At 35.1% G+C, this 23,282-nt stretch overlaps 2 protein-coding genes and 1 long non-coding RNA gene across 4 annotated transcripts in view; 2 read left to right on the top strand and 1 right to left on the bottom strand.

The window, feature by feature from the left end:
- The window catches only part of pabpc4 (poly(A) binding protein, cytoplasmic 4 (inducible form)), a 20,955-nt gene extending 5,821 nt beyond the window's left edge, over positions 1–15,134 (top strand). Inside the window, exons 2-14 of one of the 2 annotated variants that reach the window (XM_087288600.1) lie at positions 623–816; positions 2,751–2,866; positions 4,055–4,194; positions 4,267–4,361; positions 4,540–4,677; positions 5,042–5,137; positions 7,454–7,723; positions 8,892–9,090; positions 9,670–9,803; positions 12,341–12,431; positions 12,567–12,697; positions 14,540–14,641; positions 14,747–15,134. In XM_087288600.1, the coding sequence (XP_087144726.1) occupies positions 623–816; positions 2,751–2,866; positions 4,055–4,194; positions 4,267–4,361; positions 4,540–4,677; positions 5,042–5,137; positions 7,454–7,723; positions 8,892–9,090; positions 9,670–9,803; positions 12,341–12,431; positions 12,567–12,697; positions 14,540–14,638 (1,703 nt within the window). In that variant the 3' untranslated portion in view covers positions 14,639–14,641; positions 14,747–15,134. 2 annotated transcript variants of the gene reach the window in all.
- LOC141378570 (uncharacterized) lies at positions 8,924–23,282 on the bottom strand. Its single transcript, XR_015513408.1, has 6 exons — positions 23,136–23,282; positions 22,923–23,062; positions 20,727–20,911; positions 16,321–16,375; positions 14,301–14,416; positions 8,924–9,154 (listed from the first exon to the last, which is right to left on the bottom strand). It is a non-coding gene; the product is annotated as an uncharacterized LOC141378570 (long non-coding RNA).
- ppie (peptidylprolyl isomerase E (cyclophilin E)) lies at positions 17,497–21,656 on the top strand. Its single transcript, NM_001017678.2, has 10 exons — positions 17,497–17,546; positions 17,764–17,862; positions 17,961–18,004; positions 18,207–18,233; positions 18,342–18,423; positions 19,014–19,117; positions 19,842–19,965; positions 20,455–20,640; positions 20,757–20,899; positions 21,406–21,656. Exons 1-10 carry the CDS (start codon positions 17,516–17,518, stop codon positions 21,472–21,474), a joined length of 909 nt encoding a protein of 302 aa, NP_001017678.1. The 5' UTR covers positions 17,497–17,515; the 3' UTR covers positions 21,475–21,656.

Genomic DNA, 23,282 nt, shown 5'->3' with positions numbered 1-23,282 from the left:
TTAACCTAGTTAAGCCTTTAAATGTCACTATACTTCTGTATAAAAGTGTGTTGAAAAATATCTAGTCAAATATTATTTACTGTCATCATGTAAAAGATAAAATAATTAAGTTATTATAAATGAGCTATTGAAACTATTGTGTTTAGAAACATGTTGAAAAAAATCTGCTCTCCATTAAAGATAAATTAGGGAAAAAATAAACAGGGAGACAAATAATTTAGGGGGGGAATAATTCTGACTTCAACTGTATCTCAGCATGCAAGCACACGCTACATGTATTAACCATATATTCAGTCAGTCTATAATGCTGGCTAAGGCAAGTTGAAAGTGTCGGTTAAGACAGTCTAATAAGCTAAAAGTGAGTAGCTGAAGTGCACTAAAAAATGCTGGATTCTACACAATTGATTTACGTTGGGACAACATTGAAGGAATCAAGTAACTTATTAGTTTTTACAAATTCAAGTGGTTTGAACTTAAAAAATTACGTTGTGCCAAAAAAACTCAAAAAATGCTTCAGGTCATTTTAAATCAGTAGTTTGAACAAACAGCAAACATCTATTTTTTGAAGTGTGCTGCAGTAGAAATCTGAAATGCTTTATGTCTCATCTTGTTGTGGTTTCAGCGGAGAGAGCTTTGGACACAATGAACTTCGATGTGGTCAAAGGAAAGCCCATCAGAATCATGTGGTCACAAAGAGATCCATCACTTAGGAAATCTGGGGTTGGAAACGTATTTATCAAAAATCTGGACAAGTCCATCGACAACAAAGCTCTGTATGACACCTTCTCTGCCTTTGGAAACATCCTGTCTTGCAAGGTGAGGAGAGACGTTTTTTTATGTCTGAAATCTTGTAGATCTTCTTCTCGAATACATGCACTGTGCTGACCTCCAAAGGCAAACCACAGTAATTGCATGACTAGTCAATGTCAGTTATTTACACCTACATCAACAGATGATTATAATGATAACATATGCATCTTTAAAACACCAGTCAATGTTCATTATGCATGTTATTCTGAAAGTGATGACAACATTTTTGTTGAGAATGAGTTTTAAAACAATGGCTATATTATTATAGTTATAGTTTTTGTTCTCTGTGTTCGGGTGGATCAATGCTCCTCAGTTAGAAGACCACAACAAACTTTCAAATGGGCTGCTGGATGACTATAAATTAATTTCTATAATATTACGTTAAAACTTCACAATAAGGTTGCATTAGTTCATGTTAGTTAATGCATTTACTAACATGAACAAACAATGAATACATTTATTATATGTTCATGTTTGTTAATCTTAGTTAGAAAGTTCAAAAGCAGTTCATTATTAATTTATGTTTACTCAAGGTGCATCAACTAATATTTTTTAGCATGACTTTGGATTTTAATAATAAGTTAGTAAATACATCAACTAATGAAACCTTATTATAAAATGTGACCAATATTACTAACATAGTTAATTTTTAAATGTAATTAAAGCATGCACTCATACTTCTTTTTCTTCCTACATGAACAGATTTTTAAAAACTTATTGAAATTCCTGAAATTATAGAATGTATTCTCGTTTATTAACCATAATACCATAATATGTTATGAAATTTGAAAGCTGATAAGTGAACATTCCTGTTTATCTGAAAAACAATGCTGACGTTATTCTGCTTTGAAAATGTGTTTTCTGTGCAGGAACGCTATCTTTGTTTTGGTAAATTTTAACCTGCCCAATGCCAGTTTAGCCATTTATATTTCAGCACCCTGGGTTGCTTTGGTGGAACATTGCATATTTCATTCATTCATTCATTCATTCATTCATTCATTCATCCATCCATTCAGAGAGGCTCTAAAAGTATGCGTCCATGACCAAAATGCGACCTCCAGTGGACAGTAGAAGACTCCGATATGAGACACAGATTCTGTTCCACATTAGGTGGTTATTAATTAGCAAATGATGTAAATATTATGAGAGTAAACATTAGGTGAGCAGGTTATATTGTAACCGCTTGTCCTAACAACACGCTTCATGACGAGATACACAATAGTGAGCAATTTGGCTGTTTGCACCAGACTAAACGCGACAGCGATTTAAATACAGCCATTCAGAAGCAAAGAATATGCACTCACTCACGAAATGGTAAGGTTTATAATCTAACAAATACACAATAAAAACTTCTTTAACATTATTAAATCACAGATATGCGTTTAGATCTAAATTTCAACTTCAAACTGTTTATTTTATTTTCAAGATCTGCTGCTTTCAGTATATGGCAATAAATGTCAGGTGAAATGGCATTCAAACTCACATTGTTAGCATTTAACACTGAATAAAGCACATGAGGTGTACCTGAGGTGATCATGGTCAGTTTCTGTTGTTCACCTGGGAGAAATAAAAGCCGTTTCTAATATATCAATTCGAGGTGTTGGTTTTGACAAAAAATCCTTTTAATATGTAAAATATTCCTCCTATCTGGTGCTGTTGCTTTTATTTAGAACACGGTTTAAATCACTCGATCCTGACCTCAATCTGGCAACCTGCGCTTGCGTTTGTTTTGATCCAGGAGTGCGATACCTAGTTCAACCACTGGGTGTCAAACTTACATTCGGAACCTTTAAAATCAGTGTGCTTTTATTTTTCTTTTATTTAGTCATTTATTGAGAGTTTATTAACACACATCACAGAGAAGCTGGGCTAGAAAAGCTGTATAAGAAAAACTCGTAATCTGATTGCTGAAGTAGTCTCATCTTGTGTCTGATTATTAGGTGGTGTGCGACGAGAACGGATCGAAAGGCTATGCCTTTGTGCATTTTGAAACTCAGGACGCAGCCGATCGTGCCATTGAGAAGATGAATGGAATGTTGCTGAACGACCGCAAGGTGTGAGTGTCTGAGCATAACCTTAGTCATATGAAAGGAAGGAGGAGTGCTGGTTTGATGAGCGACAGCGATGCTCAAGAGAGACATTTTGGGTGATCAATTAAAGTTAAAGGATCAGAATCATTTACTGAACTTTCAAATATATTCTGACTTTTAAAAATCATTAAACAATGAAATAAAAAATGTACATACAATTAAAAGCCAATTTAATTGGATTAGTGACAAATCTCCATCACTTAAGGCTGGCACAAGATCATTTTTGAGTTAAATCCCCTGGAACACCTTGTATTGCCATGTATTAGACAACAACAGGCCACTTTTTTCAAATTTTGGACTTATGTTTGGGTTATTTGAAACCTAGTCCCTACTGCCTATTATTTTTAATGGAATGTTGTAATTGCATTACTGTCTGGAAAATCAACAATATTGTAGGCCTTTTTCTAGGGGTACTCATGTCTTATATACAATCTAAGTTTCTTGGTTTATTTACTTTTTGAAGATGTTATCTGTTTCCGATATATTTGTATTATATGTGTATTATTGTAAAACAAATCTTTCATTCATTCAATTTTCTTTTCAGCTCATTACCTTTACTAATCTGGGGAACCATCACCATCTTATCCAGCACATGTTTTACGCAGCGGATGCACTTGCAGCCGCAACCCAACACTAGGAAACACCCATACACTTTTGCATTCACACTAATACACTATGGCAAATTTAGCTTCTTAAATTCACCTGTACTGCATCTCTTTGGACTGTGGGGGAAACCAGAGCACCCGGAGGAAACCAACACAAACACCGGGAGAACATGCAAACTCCACACAGAAATGCCACCTGACCCAGCTGAGGCTCGAACCAGCGACTTTCTTGCTATGAGGCGATTGTGCTACCCACTGCGCCACCTTGATGCCCCTAAAACAAATCAATAAACATAAGTTATAATGAGTTTAAATAGTGATTTATAATATATATAATATGAAACCAATTGAGCTCAGATTTAATTTGTACCTCACCGACTGTCAATGCATGTACATCAACAGTTAGTTTTCCAACATTTTAGTGTTTGTAAGTCACACTTGTCTCTGCTGCAGCTGGTATGAGTCAACAGTTGTTCTGCAGCTGTCACTCCACTGAGTCTGTATTGCATTTCTGCATGAGTCACATTTATGTCTGCACTTTTTTTGTAGGTTTGTGGGCCGTTTCAAGTCCAGGAAGGAGAGAGAGGCAGAAATGGGTGCCAAAGCCAAAGAGTTCACTAATGTTTACATCAAGAACTTTGGCGATGACATGGATGATCAGAGACTGAAGGAGCTCTTTGATAAATATGGTAAGAGTATAAATAATAAATGTTTTCCCAGTGGTTGGGCCTTTTTTCTGAAAATTTGGTGTCTACCTGCAGGTAAAACACTGAGCGTGAAGGTCATGACTGACCCCACAGGGAAATCTCGGGGATTTGGTTTTGTTAGCTACGAGAAGCATGAAGATGCTAACAAGGTACAGCAAAATTGATGCTTTAGCAACTGTGCAAAAGATATCTATTAATTAAAAATATTTGGTAATTTACAGGTCAGGAATTATGAAATATGCACACAATTAATTAAGGAATTTTTATAGTACATAGATAAATGAATGAAGAATACAGTGACTGATTGTGAAGATGTTTATGTCTCAGGCGGTGGAAGAGATGAATGGTACTGAGCTCAATGGTAAGACGGTGTTTGTTGGCCGAGCACAAAAAAAAATGGAGCGACAAGCAGAACTCAAGAGGAAGTTTGAACAGCTTAAACAGGAAAGAATCAGCAGATATCAGGTAAAGGAGCTGCTTTGAGTTGTCTTGATGTGTTCAGAGAGAAAAAAAAAACATTAAACACACAATTCATATTAGAGATTAATTTTGGCCCACTTAGACAGAGAAATCTTGAGATTAGTTTTTCAGAACCTAATTACAAATACAAAATACAGTGGACAACTGATTTTTCAAAGCCTTAACTTTAAAAAACAAAGAAATGGCCAGAAAACATCTTGAGCCTTCTTCTTCAGCATCCTATAACTATAAAATGTTTTTATCAAGGCGATAAGTATAATATTAAAAAATAAAGATTTGTTGGTCATTATCGATATGGTTGCTAATATTGTGTGCATCACTAATTAATATTGTAAATTTGTGTTTACAGGGTGTTAACTTGTACATCAAGAATCTTGATGACACCATCGATGATGAGAAACTTCGTAAAGAGTTTTCTCCTTTTGGCTCCATTACAAGTGCCAAGGTGGGTCAAAGGACTGCAGTTTACCATCTTTCTATTTCTGTTTGATCACTTTGGGTGAATTCCAAACAACATTTCTGGTGGTCACAGTGGAAAGAGGATGGCATTTAAAGGCATATTTCAAATAAAAAAATGAATACCTTCAAGACAATGCTTTCCACATGGCTTTTAGCATAGGAAACATGCACTTTGATTAAAAAAAATTATACTACAGAAAAAAACTAAAGTAATTTCTACATTAAATAATTTTGATTAGGCAAAAATAAAAAGAAACAGAACATTTTAGATTAGTACTCACTTCAAGCTTGTAGAAATTAAAAAAATTTTTTACTTGCAATTGTTTGTTAAGTTTACTGATTCTTTGAGAAGATCAAAGTTAAGGAAGTCAAATCTACTCAAGTTTCTGATACTGCTTTTCCAGTTATATTTACACAGTTTGTACTGTTCTTTTTGCTGTTAGGTGTACACAGTACCTGCATAGTGATCTGCTGTTTTAAGTCACCTGGAGTTAATGTTCTACTACTCAAATGCTGCGTCGCAATCTGCATACTATCCGTTCTAAATAGTATTTGAAAATAGAATTAGTATGTCCCAAACCATAGTATGTTGAAATGAGTATGCCAGAGGTTCCCAGATGGTTTGCCATTTCCAGTAAAAAATTTAAGTGTAGAAGTTTCCATACTCTAACCACTGATATTGCCCACAATACATTGCGCATTGCATGGACACAAATTCGATGACTACAAACGCGTGTGAAAAGTTCAAATAAACTAGAAAACATGATTGATGGCATCATAGAAGGCTTCAGTAAAGATGTTTGAATGACTATTCTATGAATGATATCTAGCCTACTGGAAAATATTTAAATCGCATTATCTGTGTTATATTTCAACTGCAACAACAATACTGAACTTATATAAAGACGCGTTTGGACGTCAAAACGTCTGAATGCAGTATTATCCAAAGACCTGAGGAGATTTAACTGCATGAAAGACTCATAAATGGGAGATTAACCTGCTGCTGCTGCTTCAATAAGGTAGGAAATTAAATATGACAGAAATGTGGAGGATGTGTGGATGATTGACAGGGGGCATAACTAAGCAACACAATGATCTGTTAAAGAGGAAGTAGAATGTCCTAAAGCTTGCATACTCTTCTGTTGCACACTCAAAAGTATAAACCTTTCCCTCACAAAAACAGTACATACTTTTAGGGCATAGTATAAGTATGCGAATTGGGACGCAGCGAAAAAGTGTTTCATTAATAAACTAATTTCGAGAGGATCACATGCTTATGATTGAACACAGCTGGTACCGCATTAGCTGTATATTTGCACCAATCAGATGAAAACTGACACACTATAAATTACCAGAGCTTTCTACTCCAGTCATCTTCGTCCTGAAGAATCCCCCCTTCCACTGCTATTCCTCCCTTCTCTGATAGGGTAGCATAGTGGCCCAGTGGGTAGAACGGTTGCCTTATAGCAAAAACGCCTCTGGTTCAGCTCTCTCCTAGCCGGTCGGTGTTTCTGTGTAGAGTTTGCATGTTCTCCCAGTGTTTGGCGCCGGTTTTCCCCAGGTTTTCCAGTTTCCTCCCACCATGCAAAGACATACACCTTAAGTAAACTGACTACTTCAAAATAACATCCTAAGGCAACTCTTAGTCAGATATATCTCAGCAGTTCACAAGAAGGGAGTTCTCGAGAACTACCCGAGCTCAATCTCTCCTCTCTCCCTTCAAACGGGAGGGAGCCCCAGGCTCAAGGATATTCTGAGCTCAGGCCTCTCTCCTGGGACAGCATGCCAAACACGTTTTACTATCAATCATCAGCTAAGTGTGAACTCTTGAAATGGCACGTTCATACTCAAAAACACTGACTTTTACTATCATTATGTATTGTGTATTATGGATTAAGGTCTTTGAGTTTGGTTAGGTATACCTCATTACTGCTTTTTTGGTATATCATATAGATCGTAACAAGAAATCTGCCTTGTTTATTCAAATGTTCTTAAGTAAAATGTATTCTTGTATAGCATGGTTTAATTTCGACAAGACTAGGCTTATGTACATGACTAGATTTACAGTACATACTAAGAGAGTAAATGTACTAAACTGAATATTGCAAACTAATTCAAGCAAATTTGACTAAATTTCATACATGACATTTGCTTTAAAAGTCTGCGTGCAAACTTAGATAGATTTCACCTATTTTTCTTCAAAGAACTTTGTTTATGTTAAAGGATTTGGTATTTTCTAATGTATTTTCTTTTTTTTTTCTTTTAATCTATTTTAATTTTTTCTTTTATTTTTTTTTTGTAGGTGATGCTGGAGGAGGGCAGGTCCAAAGGTTTTGGTTTTGTGTGTTTCTCCTCTCCTGAGGAAGCCACAAAGGCTGTGACAGAGATGAATGGGCGTATTGTGGGCTCCAAACCACTATACGTAGCCCTAGCTCAACGTAAAGAAGAGCGCAAAGCTCATCTGACCAACCAGTACATGCAGCGGATTGCCGGTATGAGGGCCATGCCTGCCAATGCCATCATCAACCAGTTCCAGCCTGCCGGCGGATACTTCATGCCAGCCGTGCCACAGGTGTGTAAGGAACTAAAATCTGAGACAACCATGGAAATAAATATGAAAATCAGCCTCACTAATGTCAATTATAACATAAACATGATGTGATACAATTCCAATTGACTCATAATTTTGATTTGTTAACAGAAAGGTCATAACCATATGTAAACAATTATTAGATATGACAAATAAGTCATAATTATCTAATCATTAATTGCAAAATAGGTCAAAATTACACCATAATTATGGAGATAACACAAAAAAAATGCTGAGATGTCAATTATAATATAAAAAGTTAATATTATGAGACAATAAAAAATAAATATTTAATTACAACATTTTGTTATTTTAAGATTATGGTATTAAAAGTCATACTTATGACAAAAAGTCAATATTAAAATAGATGGAATTTGTTTGAGATAAGTAGAAATGTATCTTATAATTTCATTTCGACTTCACACATAATCTTGACTTCTAGTTTTGGCTTTTTATGTTGTTTGCTTCTTATCTAAAATTTTATATTTAAATTAATTTAATTCAATTAGTATTTTCTTTTTACAACTTTTAAGTCATCGTGACTGTAATGTGACTTTATTTTGACAGTTATGTTTTATCAAAGCATTTAGGATTTATGTTGGAAAATATACAATTGAATTATTGCCCCTTTTTATTTTTTTCTCCAATTTCTGTTTAACGGATATACATTTTTTCAACACATTTCTAAATACATGATGACAGAAAATAATATTTTACTAGATATTTTTGCTAGATATTTTTCAAGACACTTCTATACAGCTTAAAGTGAAATTTAATTGCTTTAATAGGTTAATTGGATTAACTAGGCAGGTTTAATAATTTTGACCTTAAAATGCTTTTAAAAAATTTAAACTGGTTTTATTCTAGCCAAAATAAAACAAATAAGACAGAAAAATATTATCAAACATACTGTGAAAATTTCCTGCTATGTTAAATATCATTTTGGAAATATTTGAAAAGAAATACAAATAATTAAAAAAAAAGGGGGGGGGGGGTTGTATGGGGGTAATAGTTCTGATTTCAACTGTAAATCTCAAAATAAATCTGCATAAATATAGAAGAGCTCTAAACTAGTAAAATGTCCCATTAAATGATTAATAATCCCTGTGATAAATTATACAGTTTCCTTCTTTCAAATGCACCATCACAGGCCCAGAACAGAACAACATACTATGCACCAAACCAGCTCACCCAGATGCGTCCAAACCCGCGCTGGCAGCAGCAGGGTGGCAGAGGTCAGGGTGGTTTCCAGGGCATGCCCAGCTCCTTACGCCAGCCAGGGCCCCGGGCTAACATTCGCCACCTGGCACCCAATGCTTCCAACCAAGGCCCACGCGGGATGCCCACAGGTGCACAGAGAGTGGGTGAGAAAACCCACCCACTGATGATGATGGCCCACTGTGATCTGCTTTCCTGAAGATAAAAAAAATACTAAAAGCTAGACATTTTTAAGTTTGTTTACCTTACTATAATCACATTAGAATGAAAAGCATCACAAACTACACATTTAAAGGAATAGTTCACCCAAAAGGGATTTTTTACTCACAATTTATTCACCCTGTGAATGAGTTTCTTTCTTCTGCTGAAATTTTGTCATAATTTTGCTCACTCTTTGCCTTATGGTGAACTTATGATGATTTTTTTGAACACAAAAGAAGATATTCTGAAGAATGTTAGAAATCATGGACTAATATGGTACTTTCTACTATGGATGTCAATGGCTACCCTTTTCTAACATTCTTTAAAATATTTTCTTTTTTTTTTTGTTCAACAGAAGAAAGAAACTCAGACAGGTTTGGAACAAGTGAAGAACAGAATTTGTATTATTTTTGTGCAAACTATCCCTTTATTGATTTTAAGCGTGCTTATTTATTGGTGTTTATTCTATCTGATCATCACATTAATTCTTTTCCTCTTGGCTTTACTAGGAGGGACTGGCCAACCGATGGGTCCCCGTCCTGCCATGGGGATGACGACCCCACGTGCCATGCCACCATACAAATATGCCTCCACCATCCGAAACACTCAGCCTCAGGTAGTGCAGCCCATCGCTCTGCAGCAGGTAATATATGCTGATATACTGCACGTACATAAAAACTGACAAAGATTCACAGTTAATTCAGTAATTATATCAACCAGATTCAACGGTTTCTTTCTGATGTCATGGATTACAAATTGAATCCTCTCATGCATGTTTAAACTCAAAAGGTAAAACATGTACTAATGTGTGTTTTTAAATTAGAAACAGGTATAATAATATGTTATTATTTTATAAATTTTAATATTAGGGTGCGAATTATACATTGGCGATTGGGGGGTCAACTTTTATGGTAAGTTTTTAGTTAATCAAATGTATCTATTTATTTAAATGACATCAAATTTATTAATAAGACGCATTTACGTTTTCAGTGTTTTGAGGGATATTTAATGCATTCTGACATTCAGTAACCTGAATATTTCAGAAGTTACTGTAGCTCAAACTATGCGACTAATTTTACTTTACTTTTAGGCTATATGTTAATACGAACATCTATTTTACAAGAAAAGTGTCTGGTGACCACTTACAATATTCATCGCTGACCTAGATCTGGTTAGATAGTTTAGACCAGGGGTATTTAAACTTGGTCCTGGAGGGCCGGTGCCCTGCTGAGTTTAGCTCCAACTTGCTTCTACACACCTGCCAGGAAGTTTCTAGTACATCTAGTAAGAGCTTAATTAGCTGGTTCAGGTGTGTTTGATTAGGGTTGGAGCTAAACTCTCCTCGACACTGGAGATCAATAGTTGGTTATGCAAACTTTGACTATTTTCTCTAAAATATTAAGATGTTTCAAGCGATTTTGTCTCGACATACGCAGTGATGTTCACCTCTGACGAGGCGCTTTTATTTAGCCTGTAGTCTACTATATAATAGTTTAGATTTTTTACATATAATGTTCCATTACTTGAATTTTTTTTGCGATTTATATTTATAGTTTATATATAAATGAGTGCTAGCTTGTTTTGCTGTGATCATTATGCAAGGGTCATATTGAATATTTGGTTTATTCTTCAGTAGCCTATAGATTCATTAATAATGTATTTTATAAATGCATTGTTTAAAAGGACTAAGCTTTTAATATATAATACATTAATTAATACATTAAGACGTTGAAGTCAGGTAGGACAACAAATCACATCCACATAGTGAAATGCTGTTGAGTGGTATCAGTGTGTAGTATCAGCATTTCATGTACATACGGGTATTTTAACTAAGTATCGACACGATACTGGTATCGGTATCAGTGCATCCCTAGTATGAACCATTTATAGGGGTGATCAAATGTATATTTGTATTATCTATTATTTGAATTATGTTAAATACGATACAGATCAGGGAAAAATATTTCTCATTATTTAAGCACTGACCCGCCCATACATCTTGTTTTGACATCCTTGAGGGGGGATTGAGCATTAATTAGGGGGTAAGTCCCCCCTAACCCCCCTGTAATTCGCACCGTTTAATATCGGAATAAGTATCCTTATTCATATCAGACTTTAGGTAGACCCCTAACTTGCATTTAATGTTCTTTCTATGTATATTGTTAAGTGTCAAAGGTAGGTCAAAGAGGATAAAGATACAATATACAGGTACCATGTCTTTATTTTATTTTTTTATAAAAAAAAAAATAAGTTGGTATATTTTAAAACAATGTTTAAATTGACAGATGTTTCTATTAATTTCTTTCTATATAAAACTTTAAAGAATTTTAATATTTATGTTTAAATAGCTAATGGCCAGAACAATAAAATTCCAATAGTAAATTATTATTATTTTTTTAAAAACTCACGAAGCATTTTCAAAGACTATAGAATACACAAGACAAGCAAGCAAGCAGTTTTGGAGAATTTGATGTTCACCCATTCAGACAGAATTCTCGAACATACTGCCCGAAAGGTGTTTCAAAGATGGCCGTCGAGTGAAATGACTTGCCTTAAAGGGACTTTGGCATTTAAGTCTATTTGTTATCTTTAAAAACAACTTTGCAACTACCACTAAAATCAGATATTAGTAAAACATTTGCTTAACATATGCTAACACTTTAATCTGATGGTTTCTTAAAAGCCATTCTACTGACTATTAATAACTTCTTTCATTCATTTTCTTTTCGGCTTAGTCCCTTTATCAATCTGGGGTCGCCACAGTGGAATGAAACACCAACTTATCCAGCATTTGTTTCACGCAGCGGATGCCCATCCAGCTGCAACCCATCTCTGGGAAACATCCAAACACACTTATTCACACTCATACACTACGGACAATTTAGCCTATCCAATTCACCTGTACCGCATGTCTTTGCACTGTGGGGGAAACCAGAGCAAACGGAGGAAACCCATGCGAATGCGGGGAGAACATGCTATTAATAACTTAAATACGTGTCAACTTATTCTATCAACCTTAACCCAATAGATTACTAATAGTCTAATGATTTCCTTTTGACATGTATTTGCAAAGTTATAGTCAACAGAACATCTAAAGCAGATAATCCAAATAAAGTGTACTGTTTGATTTGAAATCCAGATGTAAATGTTATCTTGTGATTTTTTTTTTTCTCTGCTTAGGCTCAGCCGGCTGTTCATGTTCAGGGTCAGGAGCCTCTCACTGCCTCCATGTTAGCTGCTGCTCCTCCTCAGGAACAGAAACAGATGCTTGGTGAGATGAGGAGGCTGTAAGCATGCTCAGCCTTTTCTAAACATAATCAAACACTCTCCAGGACATGACAGTTTTATGCACGAGTCTGGTTTGATTCTTCTGTGTAATGATCTACTTTGTTTTTGTTTCCCTCAGGTGAGCGTTTGTTCCCTCTTATCCAGGCGATGCATCCCAGTCTAGCTGGAAAAATCACAGGAATGCTGCTCGAAATCGACAACTCTGAGCTGCTGCACATGCTGGAGTCCCATGAGTCTCTGCGCTCTAAGGTGACAGTCGCTAACTATGATAAAAGCTTGTTGTTACAGTTAAGCGCAATACAGTTAAGTGCAATAATTGAAAGAGTTATAAGCTGTTAACAATGCAAAGCCTATTGACTGAATGGGAGATTCAATGCATTAATTTATGCCGAGTCTCAGAAATAATGATTCTGAGGGGCAGTCTAAATATGATAATAGTGGACTATTAGTTAACTTTGTGGCTATTAAAGTCATAAATTTATGTGGTTGAAGAGTTAATTTAGTTCAAAATGAAAATGTGTTCTTCATTTAACAGGGTATATGCAGAAACCCTGAGGGTAATTTTAATACCTTTTTAAGACTTTTAAAGACCATCTCAGTAGACCTCATCGCCACTTCAAGTTCTAATCAGTGTCAAACCTTTAACTCAATAAACAGTTGGTAATAAACAGTTGTAGTTAAATAAATCAATGGAGCACAACCATGCAACAGAACTTAGATAAGCTTGGAAGACACAAAGCTTGAAAGAACAAATTACGTGGTTGTTTTCAGTGACAGGCCAATCGCGTGGATAGAGCTTGCCGTTGTTAATATTAGGAGGAAAATAAATATATTTGTGCTTTTTTTACAGTCAAACACTTCGGGTAATGCTTGAACAAAATTTGAGACCTCGTAAAAACGTGATTAAAACTTTTTAATGCCTTTTAAGGGCCTTCATTTTATCATAATTGATTGATCAACTCTTTAACTCTTTAATACTTTTTAAGACCCCACGGGCACCCTGTTTAAGAACCCTCATGTTGTTACAATCCCGTAAGATATCAATATATTAACGACCCAGAGAGATTTCTGTTTCCCCATTGGGTTTCTTCAAGTCAACCAAATACACTCATGTAATTCCATTCTTTTAGATTTGCCTTCATTAGTTTTTGATTTCAGTAGTGCCATAAACCACGAGTCTTCAAACGCATGATTTTACAACATGTTTTTAAACATAATAGTTTAACTAATTTCTAATAACTACTTTTTTATCATTCCCATGATGACAGTTATAGTGCATAATATTTTACTAGTTATTTTGCAAGATAGTTGTATTCAGACAAAGTCCCTTTGAGTATTTTACAGTCTTTAAGTCAGATTAAAGTGTAATTTAAAGACTTTTGTAAACTAGGAAAGTTGGAATAATTAGTCAAGTTATTGTATAACTGGTTTATTGTATAGACAATCAAAAATATACAGTAAATACTTCTTAAGGAGGCTAATAATACTGACCTTAAATGTGTTTTTTTTTATTAAAAACTGCTTTTATTCAATAAATAAACTATAAGAAATAAGACTTATTATGACTCCAGAAGAATTATTTTTGTTTTATGTGAAATACGGTGATAACTTACTTGTCAAATAAATGAACGTGGAAGATTATGAGTTTAACTTATTTAATTAGCTTGTTTATGAAGACTGCAGAGTGATGCATGAAACATTAGACTTTGAATAATTGTTTAGTAGTTTGTGATTCATGTTAAAGTGTGCCCCCTAAAAGAACAAGTGGCCCCTGCCCACCCCCCTAAGTTACGGTGGTCTAGAACCGCCACTGATAAGAATAAACCCCTAAAAGTAATCAAATACCCCCTACCTCCATTATCTCTCAGCTTTCAGCATTCCTTTGCAAACCCAATTCTGCACCTTCAAAACCAGTGCCAGGAGCATTCTGAGGCCAGGCTACACACTGCGCTCGAACGGCTCTCTCTCCTGTCAAGGGGGATAACGCGAGTTAGGGTTTTATTTCCAGCTCAGAGACATCACTGTAATTCATTTGATGGTCTGCAAGTGTGAACTCATGAACAGATCTCAGTGATTATTTGTGTTTTTCAGGTGGAGGAGGCTGTCGCTGTGCTTCAGGCTCATCAGGCCAAGAAAGACGCAACACAGAAAGTGGGAGTCACTGCTGCCACTGCAGCCGCAACATCCTGACCAGTAACGTTCCTCACTATTAATCATTATTATTAGTGTCCAGGCTGTTTCTGGCCGTGGTTAAAATGATTCAGAAAATTTGCTTTAATTTAAATTTGTTTTCCACAGGGTGAAGCTGAACAGCTGAAGAGAGATCACCACTGTCTGGTGTTGTCTGGTGGCAACCAATAGAAACAGAAAACAGAAAATATATATATATAAAAAAAGAGAAAAATACAAAACAATACTTGAACATAAAGAAAACCGTTTTGTTGCAGGGCTTATATTGTTAACTCTGTAATGATTTTTATCACCTGAAGTTGATTTTCAGAAGAGGTCTTTCTGTGAGGAAAGAGCCTCTGTCTTGTAGCCAGGACTGATTTTTTTTCCTGAGGAAGTGCTGACGTGCTTCTTCTGTGAGCTGTGAGTTTGCTGCTTTGATTGGACCTCACTTGTCCCATGACAGTAACTTGAGTGGTGTGGCACTCTAAATAAAGGGATAACTATTTAAAATGAACTTATTTTCTGTGCGTTTCTTTTTTTTATATACATTTAGCCAAGACTAGAAGGCCATTTTTGGTGACAATAATTTTATTTTATTTTTTTATCAAAAATGACCACATGGACAGTTCATTCATATACAGGTTAAATATTCTGCTTAATTGGCCAATGCTGACATAAATATTAATAATATCCTATTTTACTTTTAGCTGATACTAATCACATGACCGGAGCCAATAGGTGTATTCGACTTAAACCACGGCTGCAGTCGGTGATCAAGAAGATTAGCCGAGCGCAGTTGAAAACGGAGCTGTCAAGCCAGACACTTCGGTGCTCAAAGTCGTGGCAGTTATGATAACCGATCACATGGCGTCATCATCATCATTTATTTTTAACAACAAAAGATTTACAGTAAAAATAAAAGAGAATACAGTCTCTACAAACTATAGTTCATTTTTAAACAATAAGGGATTTATGAGTTAATTTTAAGTAGCCTATACAACATTCATTCATTTTTTTTTCGGCTTAGTCCCTTTATTAAACTTATGCAGGATATGTTTTACTTAGCGGATGCCTTTCCAGCTGCAACCCATCTCTGGAAAACATCTATACACACTCATACACTATACGGACAATTTAGCCTACCCAATTCACCTGTACCGCATGTGGGGGAAATCAGAGCACCCAGAGGAAACCCAAGCGAATGCGGGGAGAACATGCAAACTCCACACCGAAACGCCAACTGACTGTTATGAAATTTGTGAGATGAAATTTGTCTAATAATAAACCCAAATCACATGTCGTTGTTGTCCTGCGGTGAATCCAGCCGATCGTGTAATATCGGTGTTGTCATCGCAGCTCCTGCAGTCGCTCTTCAGATACGCCACCGGCTGATTCAATCAACTGATCTCTGAGCGCTGTCGTGGTATTTTGATGCCACATGTGACAGTCATGCACAGTGTCAAGCCATACTAAATTTCTAACCGGCCAAAGAAATGCGCTATAGGTGAATTGAATAAACTAAATTGACTGTAGTGTATAAGTGTGAATGAGTGTTTTCCAGCACTGGGTTGCAGCTGGAAGGGCATCCACTGCGTAAAACATATGCTGGATAAGTTGGGGGTTCATTCACCTGTGGCGACCCCTAATTAATAATGGGGCGAAGCTGAAGAGAAAATTAATGAATGAAAAGCTGTTTTTACCTTATTTTGTGAATATGACGCTTATGTCTCTGATGCTCACACAGTGTGATGTACTCTGAAATACAAATGTGCAAAATAATCATTAAGTCGTCAAAAACAATATTTAAACAAATTTAGTAGAGAGCTTGTCAAATTACAAGTTGAGAAGAAGAGGTCCGCATTAGGAGCAAGTGATGATCTATCTGTCCATTACTGCTCCCGAGTTAGGCATAAATGGGCATTAAATGCTAATTCAATAGTTTACATGTGTCTGTTGCCTCATTACAAACATAAACAGCAAAGTGAATATAATTTACACTAAACCAACAAAAGATACAGTTCAACAGCAGATTAAACATATTCTATTTTTCCTGAATTTTATGTTTAGACAAGCTGTAAATAGATACTATCTAAAGCAGGTCGCACACCAGAAACTGCTCAGTGCCACGCATTTCAGAATTCTAAACAGAAGTTTCTATCAGGGTCTGTAGCGATCAAATATTCCTGAGGTAACTGTCAGTGTTATTCTCTGATTTGCTTATTTTTCTGTTTTTTTTTTTTTTTTTACCCTGGATTTACATGAGAATGAGGTGTTTGAGGCTCACACAGTATGTTATTTCCATGCATTAAACTTATTATTAGGCCTATTCAATTATGCATATGTATATCCAGATTTTCTTTCAATGGCAACTTTAGTAATATCACAATAGAAACTTTATAAATCATGATAGTACTATTTAATTAACTGATTCACAAAAATGCAGTACCTTTGCGTTAAATATTGGACTGCTTTTCATGCCAATTCACAATAGTGATTAAATAATTAAACTCTTTTTTTATTTGTGATAGAAATGTACGTGTTGCATTAGTACAAGCAGAAAGCACAATTTAAAAATGTATATTTTAATTACAACTATGCACAAATATACATAACTGATATGTACATCACATTCAACCTATTTGCATTCATTAGTCTGTTTAAAAGACGGTTGTTAGAAGTGTGGGCAGCACAAATACAGGGAGAACATTCAAACTCCAAACTGACCCAGCTAAGGCTCAAACCAGCGACCTTTTTTCTCCACTGTGGCGCCCCCGAAGTACATAATGAATCCAGAGTGTCAAAATGTCAATCAGATTTTACTCCAGTTCACCAGAGGGCGACATACCAAACCTCAGTGGTGAAGAACACAGCCTGAAGTCAAAGGTTACACGCAAGATGGCGGCCAGCAAACGTGTTCTTTATGTTGGTAAGAAAACATAAAATTTATTAATTTAACTAACAAACGTTTTGCTCGTTCAGTTGGCTAGTTTAATCCTCTAGCCTCGTACATTTTTATCGACGCAGTACACGTTTTTAGTTGTATCCGGGAAAGCAGCAATTCATGAAATATGAGCAAGAGTTGAGCGCTCAGTCCGTTTAAAGTGACATATCGCACTAAGTGAAACGTTATTATTATTTTCTAGGTGGTCTTGCAGAGGAGGTGGATGAGAAAGTGCTGCACGCTGCGTTTATTCCTTTCGGTGACATTACAGATATTCAGATCCCGTTAGATTATGAGACAGGTGACAAATACACAGAAGTTACATTTACTTTACAACTTTACCATGTGAACGTACGACCGATTTTTACTACCACTTTAACATCCTGTCTTTACCAACAGAGAAACACAGAGGCTTTGCTTTTATCGAGTTCGAGCTGGCAGAGGTGAATATCATATACATCTACACTGAATTAAGTTAAAATAACGCGAAATGTGCATCATCAAAGTGACATTAACTTTGATGCTTTTTATGATTCACTTATTCAAACAGTGTTGCTACTTTATACACTGTACTGTTGTTTCTCTGCATTAGAAGCTTTGGTATCAATTTGTCACTTAATTAAAGTTCTGTCTTTTCCCCTCTAGGATTCAGCAGCTGCTATTGATAACATGGTGAGTTCATCGAATTTGAATTTACTGAATTCTGTGGATTTATAAAGTTCAACACTATCAGGATGTGCAGAGTGGAGGTTTTTATGCATTTGGTAATGTGTTTTTCAGAACGAGTCTGAGCTGTTTGGCAGAACCATCAGGGTGAACATCGCCAAACCCATGAGAATTAAAGAGGGCTCCTCTCGCCCAGGTGATGGAAAATTGATTGTGGTTGATTTTTCTGTTTAATGTCTTGACACATACTCACTGCCAACTTCTGATTTGTACTTTATAAATATATGCTGTTTACACCCATACCTAAAGCTGAGTTCATAAGAATATATATAAACAAAACTAAGCTAAAAGGTATTGATGCTGTAAACAAAAACATCAGAAAACATCTGTTACAATGATATAGCTCATTAAAATGTAGTTTGCTTTCAAATTTTCAGTTAAATTACATATAAGTTTGAATTATAAAAAGCAGGCTCTTTAGTGTTTTTGTCTTTACTCGTAGCAGTATGTGTTATTACTATTATTATACAGTTATTATTCTAAATAACAAATCAATCCTAAAAATGACTGGAAAACATGCAACAACTTGAGTGATATGCTAAGATGAAATGCTAAGATAACATCATCTTGTGTGCTTTCACCATCGTTGTTTCGGTTGAACAGAGAATAACAAACTTGCACGTGCAAAAGATGTCAAAAGTGAATGGCCCCTAACACCTTTATTCTGGGATTGCCACTCTAAATTAATACACTTGCATAAAGTAAATTATGCTGTTCTGCCTATAGTGTGGTCTGACGATGACTGGCTGAAGAAGTTCTCGGGGAAGAAAGCAGAGGAGAGTGAAGAGGCCGAGTCAGCTGCAGAATCAGCAAGTACAGAGACACAAGAGGTCCGAAAGTTACAGTATTGGTTTATTTATTTATTTTTTGGATGGTAAATAAAATAATAGTAATAACTTAACATTGTCATTTTGATTTTACTGTTTATATATGTATTTTTTTCAAAGTCTAATGCTCCATTTTAAATTAGTTTTATCATTATTACTCTATGATTAAGGTTGTCTGCGGGGTCTTAAAGTATTAAAAGTTGGTAAATTAATGTAGAGAAATTTAAGGCCCTTAAAAGTTATTAAATATTCTTAATTGCTGTTTTGCAAGGTATTACATTTTTTAATAATAATATATTTTATATTATTGTTGATTATGCAATGTATGGTTGTATGCCAAAGTTTGCCTGAATTAAATCTGCAAATATCAGGATGCTGTGTAGTTTATGAAATCCTACTAGATTTGACATCATGCAATTTTGTTTACTGCAGTAACCAAGACAACACCATTATTTCTGCAATTCTATTGGCGTCAATCTGCTGTATTAGATAAAATTAATTTTTATTCAGTATATGAATAGTGTTTTAGTTTTAGATTAGTTTCTTACATTAATATTCAGTAAATATTCTATAAGTTAAAATCTCGCCAGTGTTTCCAGTTGAAACCTAAAGTGGTTTCAAGGCCTTAAAATGTATTGAAAGAGTCTTAAAAAGGTCTTAAAAGGTGTTGAATTGCCCTCTGATGCCTGTAAATACTCTCTGATTGGCATTTTATGTTCCTGAACAGGGAGAACCTCCAGCAAAAAAAGGCAGAACCAATCCTCAAGTCTATATGGATATCAAGATTGGCAACAAACCTGCAGGCCGACTGCGCTTCCTTCTGCGAGCTGATGTTGTGCCTATGACTGCAGGTCAGACATATTTAACCATCTCCTGCGTGTGCTTAAAGTCAGCATGGAATAAAAATTCACCAAATTTTTTATATGTATATATTCATGGTGAACCTATTCTAGCTAAAGTAAAAATGCTAGAAAGTTGTCCATGGTGATTCATATAATGCAAATCTATTTATAAATGCAATGCCTTGAGAGCAGCAACAGCACTTACAAATCAACATAATGACATCTACTTTGCCTGTATAATAGAAATATAAAAATAATATATATATATATATATATATATATATATATATATATATATATATATATATATATATATATACACACATGATATTTTTTTAACTGACATTTTATGAATCATTAAGGACCACCATTTTAGTTGTCATCTGTGATGACCAAAGAGGGAGGAAAATAACAGCATTATCCTTTTAAACTCGGTCCTACTTCTATCCCATCAACATTGTAAAAACCTTTTGGCTTGATTTGTTTGTTCTTCTTCAGAAAATTTCCGTTGTTTGTGCACACATGAGAAAGGCTTTGGATTCAAGGGCAGCAGCTTCCACAGAATCATCCCTCAGTTTATGTGCCAGGGTGGAGATTTCACCAACCACAATGGCACTGGGGGGAAATCCATATATGGACGCAAGTTTGAAGACGAGAACTTTGTCCTGAAGCACACCCATGCAGGTGAGTTTAAAAGAACTGTTATGATTATATTATTGTTCACTGCAACAGTCTTAGAATAATCAGCAAGTATGATTGTTGATAGTCACCTGAAATCTGGTCTTTGACTGTGCTCGTAGGTCAGCTTTCGATGGCCAATTCTGGTCCCAATACTAACGGTTCACAGTTCTTCATCACTGTTGATAAGACAGACTGGCTGGATGGCAAACATGTGGTGTTCGGAGAGCTCACAGAGGGCATGGATGTGCTCCGGGCCATGGAGGTGCGTTTCTGACTGGAGAATAGATTTGTAATCAATGTTGACAAAAGTTAGTGGTTAAAGGATTTTTAAATGTTTTGTAATTAGTCTCTAATACTTACCAAGACTACATGTTGTGATTAAACACAAATAATGCATTTATTTTTATGATGGTAAAGCCAGTCTTTAGTGTTGCAAGATCATTCAGAAACCATTTTAATATGCTGATTTGCTGCTTAATAATTTTTCATTAGCTTTGCTGCTTAATATTTTGTGGGAACTGATTCATTTTGAATTTAAAGTCAAAAGAGCACTTTTTATTTGACATTAATTTATTTAAAAAAATTATAATCTTAATAATTTTGTAGCATTATAAATATATTTATTGCCAATTCTGATTTGTTGAAACCTTGCTTTTTTGAAAGTTTTAATTGCCTTTTAGGAAATTCAGACTACATAGTTTGCATTTAATATATTCAAGTTACATTTTGCCCTGTTTCTGATGGCTTTGTATTTGTGCTGTTTCTCAGGCTCAGGGAACAAAAGATGGCAAACCCAAACAGAAGGTCATCATCTCCAACTGTGGAGAGTATGTTTGAGATCAACGTTGTGTGTGTGTGTGTGTGTGTGTGTGTGTGTGTGTGTGTGTGTGTGAGAGTGTGTAAGTGTGTAAGTGAGAGAATGTAAAGAAAAGCTGTTGACATGTTTTTTGTTGTACTTTGTAAATATCTAAATAAATCTTTTTTTTTTTTTAAATACATATCTTTATTTTTGTGCTAAATGGTTGCCATGTTATTCGTTTGTAATTTCAATACTTTTGTTAATTTCTTTTCTTTACAAAACAGTTGTTGAACGGGAAAGTTTATTTTAGTAATATATGAGCAATTCCAGCATTTTGGATGTGACATTTGCAGTAAAAACTCCTAACATAAATTCACAAAGTATGTTAACATTATATTGAAACATCCGTTTATATTTTCCAAAACAACTTACCACAGAGTTATGGGATGAGAAAAATATCAATTTGTAAACATTTTTTTAACTTTAAAATGAGGAAAATAAGCATGCATTATGATTGTGACCAAAATAACTATGAGTTTACAGTACTCAATATACTTTGTAGAAATTCCATGACTTAATCTGCACAACCCAAAAGAAATAATGTCAATCAAAAGGATGAGTCGGCTCTTTAAAAAAAAAAAACGACTTTATTTTAATTTAATTTATTTGACATTTTTGCTTTTACGAGGAAAACGCTTCGTTATGAATGTGACGTGAAATTGACACTTGTGTGATTTTGGTAAAGCCTACACACAAAGTAATAAACCATTTAATTAATCAATTTAATAAATAATTAAACATACATTTGTTAAATAACAATTGAGCATCGGCTTTTGAAGAGGATGCAAATTGAATGAGTGTTGTTCAATAGTTTTAGGACATCTTTGATGAAATGTTCTGATTCGCGTCATTTGTTGGCTCCTGTAGTTCTCAAGGAAGCTTTACTTAAAGTTGCCATATGAATGCTTTGTTTAAATTGTTCTCTAAAATTTACAAGGTATGTGTCTTATAAATGCAAAATATATCTAGAGAGGCTTAACAAGCCCATTTAGAGCCATATGAATGGTCTCTAGAATTAAAAGCATTTTTACCTTATTTGGAAGGGCTGTGGATATTAAAGAGCTCTGCTTTCATAGTTTAATGCACTCTTAAATAACACGTGCAAAATAATTATGCACAAGTTATCAAAAATATTTTAACAAATTGTCAAATGACAATGGTTGAAGTGGAAAAGTTTGACATTGGGAATAAGTTGACCTGTTCATAACTGTTCCAGAGTTGTGCTGCAGATAAAATATGGGCTTAATTATACACAACTAAAGTGTTTCGAAATTAAATAATTGTATGTGTTTGTTGCCTTGTTACTAATGTAACGTTACAGTTGTAACTTAGCCTATTCCATAGACAGCCTCATACACGTGTCTGAAACAAACGGACAGTTTCACAATATACACTTTAAACTAACAAAAGACAGAATACAACAGACCTTATGCCTCATCCGGGTGGCGCAGAATAACTCCCAATCCGTCTTTCCCGAATTTAGCTTTATGACCACGAGCTGTCACAAACCCAACACAAGATGCTGCAGGTGATGTAGCTAACCGTCCTGTTTTCAGAATAAGAGTCCTACTAACATAGGTGGGAAATATAAGCTGTGTGAACCTTTATAATAATAAAATAAAACATTTTATTTTAATACCTAACACTCCTGGGTACATGTATATTGATATTAAAGATTCTGCGAGTATCACGGAGTTTTGTTTGAATTGGCCTGTTTTACAACGGGAATTGACACTATGGAACATAATGCATTACTGATTCATCCTCTAGATGGCGGCATTGCTCC

This window comes from Danio rerio, chromosome 17 (genome assembly GCF_052040795.2).
Source record: "Danio rerio strain M-AB ecotype USA chromosome 17, GRCz13ab, whole genome shotgun sequence".
Classification (NCBI taxonomy): domain Eukaryota; kingdom Metazoa; phylum Chordata; class Actinopteri; order Cypriniformes; family Danionidae; genus Danio; species Danio rerio.
Note: the sequence above shows the minus strand (reverse complement) of the source record. Positions and strands in the feature narration are given on the sequence as shown.

Excerpts from the sequence above, each read along its gene's own strand:
- ppie (NM_001017678.2), top strand. The coding sequence starts at position 17,516 with ATGGCGGCCAGCAAACGTGTTCTTTATGTTG. Across the intron at positions 17,863-17,960 it reads CCCGTTAGATTATGAGACAG|AGAAACACAGAGGCTTTGCT; the intron begins GTGACAAATACA and ends CTTTACCAACAG. Across the intron at positions 18,424-19,013 it reads AGAGGGCTCCTCTCGCCCAG|TGTGGTCTGACGATGACTGG; the intron begins GTGATGGAAAAT and ends TTCTGCCTATAG.